At 39.0% G+C, this 2,981-nt stretch overlaps 1 protein-coding gene across 1 annotated transcript in view; it reads left to right on the top strand.

The window, feature by feature from the left end:
* LOC118341349 (vascular endothelial zinc finger 1-like) overlaps window positions 1-2,981 on the top strand; it is a gene marked incomplete in the record, with an annotated part of 22,678 nt that overhangs the window by 8,950 nt on the left and 10,747 nt on the right. Inside the window, 1 exon segment of the mRNA XM_035679599.1 lies at window positions 602-1,356. Within this exon segment, the coding sequence (XP_035535492.1) occupies window positions 602-1,356 (755 nt within the window).

The following is a 2,981-nucleotide window of genomic DNA, read 5'->3' on the forward strand; positions in this document are numbered from 1 at the left end:
AAATCGTGTTTAACTACAAATTCGAATTAATCGATAAAATCAATTTATCGCCCAGCCCTAATTGCAATGCATTGATGTATAAATATTTTTACCCACCCCTAGTGTATACTGAATCTGATGCTGAACAGCTCCCTATCAGTTAAATCTTCACATACAGATTCATTTCCTGTAAGGGGGCAGAATGTGTTTGTTGTGTTTAACATTTAGAAACCTCTAATGTATGTCTTTAGAATGTTTGTATGATGTACACAGTTACTGGTTTATTAGGTACACCTATAATCTAATGCAATCCAATACATTAATTGACCTCAACAAACCCTACCATAATGAAACATAGTGGTTTTTTTTGGGGTTTTTTTTTTTAATAAAATATACAAGACATAGCACACGGTTTTTCATCCAGTCCTTCAGAAAGGTTGCTACATGCTTCCTTGGACTGTCGATTTTATTCAAAATGTACAGTTTATAAGTGCAGCAGACTGTTTGAAGTAATTTGCCTTGTGGTCCAGCAGGGGGTGTTCCACTATAAGCTTAACATATGGCGTGCCCTATTGACCTGTCAGTTAACTAAGCTAGCAATGTTATGTCTTTTTCATTACAGCAGGCCAATGAGGCTCTGCATCACCAGCACCAAGTAGCCGGGAACAGCCTCTTGCCTTTGCTCAGTTCTGGAACAGAGCCACCTGATCAGAAACCGGTGCTGCCCATTCCCTTGGACCAGAAACCCCCTGTCAGTGCTGCAGAACTTCTTAAAGACAATGTTGCTAGTGGGACTGGCGGGGGAGGTGGTGGAGGGCCTCCAATAGCTGTGGTGAAAAAGGAGCCTAAATCAAAGACACCCTTCATCTGTGGCTACTGCAACAAGGCCTTCCGAGACAGCTACCACCTGCGGCGGCATGAGTCTTGCCACACTGGCATTAAGATGGTTTCGCGGCCTAAGAAGACACAAACAGCCCCCACCATGGTGCCGCTCATATCCACTGTACCACGTGAGAATAGCGGAAATCCTTCATACATTACTACTGTAGCTGGTATCCTGACTACAGCCACCACGTCAACATCCACAGGCACTAGCATCATGACCCCAATGCAGCACCAACAGCAACAGAGTATCCCCAAAAAGCCCCCCAAACCAGTGAAAAAGAATCACGGCTGCGACATGTGTGGTAAGGCCTTCAGAGATGTGTACCACCTCAACCGCCACAAGCTGTCACACTCTGATGAGAAGCCGTTCGAGTGTCCCATCTGCCAGCAGAGGTTCAAGAGGAAGGATCGCATGACATACCATGTCCGCTCCCATGACGGTGGAGTTCACAAGCCTTACATCTGCTCTGTCTGTGGGAAGGGCTTCTCCAGGTATGTGGATGACATCCTTTCTGAACCTTTTCAATGGGACATGGAAACACAGTTGTTACTCTTTAAAATAGTATATTTTTCTTTTAAAAAGCCTACCATTTACCATGATAGATGTTGTTTCTTTCATGATAAATATGATAAAAAAATTACATATATCCTGAGTACGATGCAATTCTTATTTATCTAAATGCTCACTGAAAATGTATTTGACACATTCAAATAGCAGCTGTTGCCTGCTGGTTTAGTAACCTTTTTTTTTATAAAAAATTATAATCCAGATACTCAAAACTTTTTAAGATTTTTTGCTTAAATTATTTCAATGATATCAATACGAACTTAACTGGAGCATGCAACTCCTGACCTTATGTAACACAATCTGCTAGAGAGAAGACCTATCTTTGGAGTTGTTTGAACTATAAAAAGTACATTTACGGTTGTATGGTGGTGTTATAGAGTGAAGGTTCATCCCTTACAAAACATCTTTGGCTCTGTACAGACACTGGAATGCAGAGAGCGCTTTAACCAGTCAGACAAGTTTATTTCTTTCCGGTTAACAAACTACTCACAGAATTCCCGTTAATTAGTGTCACTGATATGATCTGCCACCAACACTTGTCATATTAACCAACCAGTGCTGGATGAAAATGAGGAGCTGCTTCCTGTTTTGTAAACTGCACTACATTAGTTAATGAAAGACAGAGTCAAAGTCTGAGTGTAGCAAAGTGTAGCATGTCTGTGTAATGTTTAGGATGTGAAAATACTCATTTTTTTTGTTTTCACATTCTCACACACTATTTTTCGCTCTCATGCGAACGGAATGCTCGCAGTGTAGAGCCTGACTGCCGCCAAGGAAAGCAGCAGCAGCGGGCTGAGGTGGACAAAACATGCTCAAACTGATCTTTAGGATAGGCTTAGGATGGACATCTCCTATTAAAAATCTAATTAAAGAGACCCAGCATTTACAAACTATAATATATAATATATAACTATAATAATTTTATTATTAATTAGTTAGATCTCAGATGTTTAACTGGTTCAGTTTGGGTACAGGTGGAACCTTATGTATAGTTATTGAATGTAATTGTTGATCAGAGATGAGTTTTCTTGATATTTTTAGGAACTTGTTTTTAGTACATACTAGTATACAGTAATGAGTTTCTTTTTTTGACTTTCAGTGTTTACTTCTCATTGTTCTGTTGAATTGATAGTATAAATAACATTCTATAAACAACAATTTCATTTAGTTTTGAATGTAATGAATTCAGGAATAAATGGAATTCTGAGATATAGGCCTACTCTATTTACATTTTTTAAAGTTTTCTTCGACCCCTTAAAATCACAAAGGCCTTGCAACCCTCAGTTTGGGAATCAATGACCTAAGAATACAGTACATTACCAACTATGGTAGTACACTGCTCATACTATCTAAAGCAACCTTTACTGTCAAAAGAGCCATTTTTGGCCAAAAAAACAAAATCTGTTTAGAGACGCAAAACAATTTTGAGCCTTATAATGCTTTTCTTTCTAATTATAATGCCAATAACCCTTAGAATGCTAATTTATTGTTGCAGATCAAGCCAATCAAGACTAGAGTTGTTCCAATACCAGTATCAGAAATTGCTCCG

Source organism: Morone saxatilis, unplaced genomic scaffold, assembly GCF_004916995.1.
Source record: "Morone saxatilis isolate NCDOM2014 unplaced genomic scaffold, NCSU_SB_2.0 Contig8, whole genome shotgun sequence".
Taxonomy (NCBI): Eukaryota; Metazoa; Chordata; class Actinopteri; family Moronidae; genus Morone; species Morone saxatilis.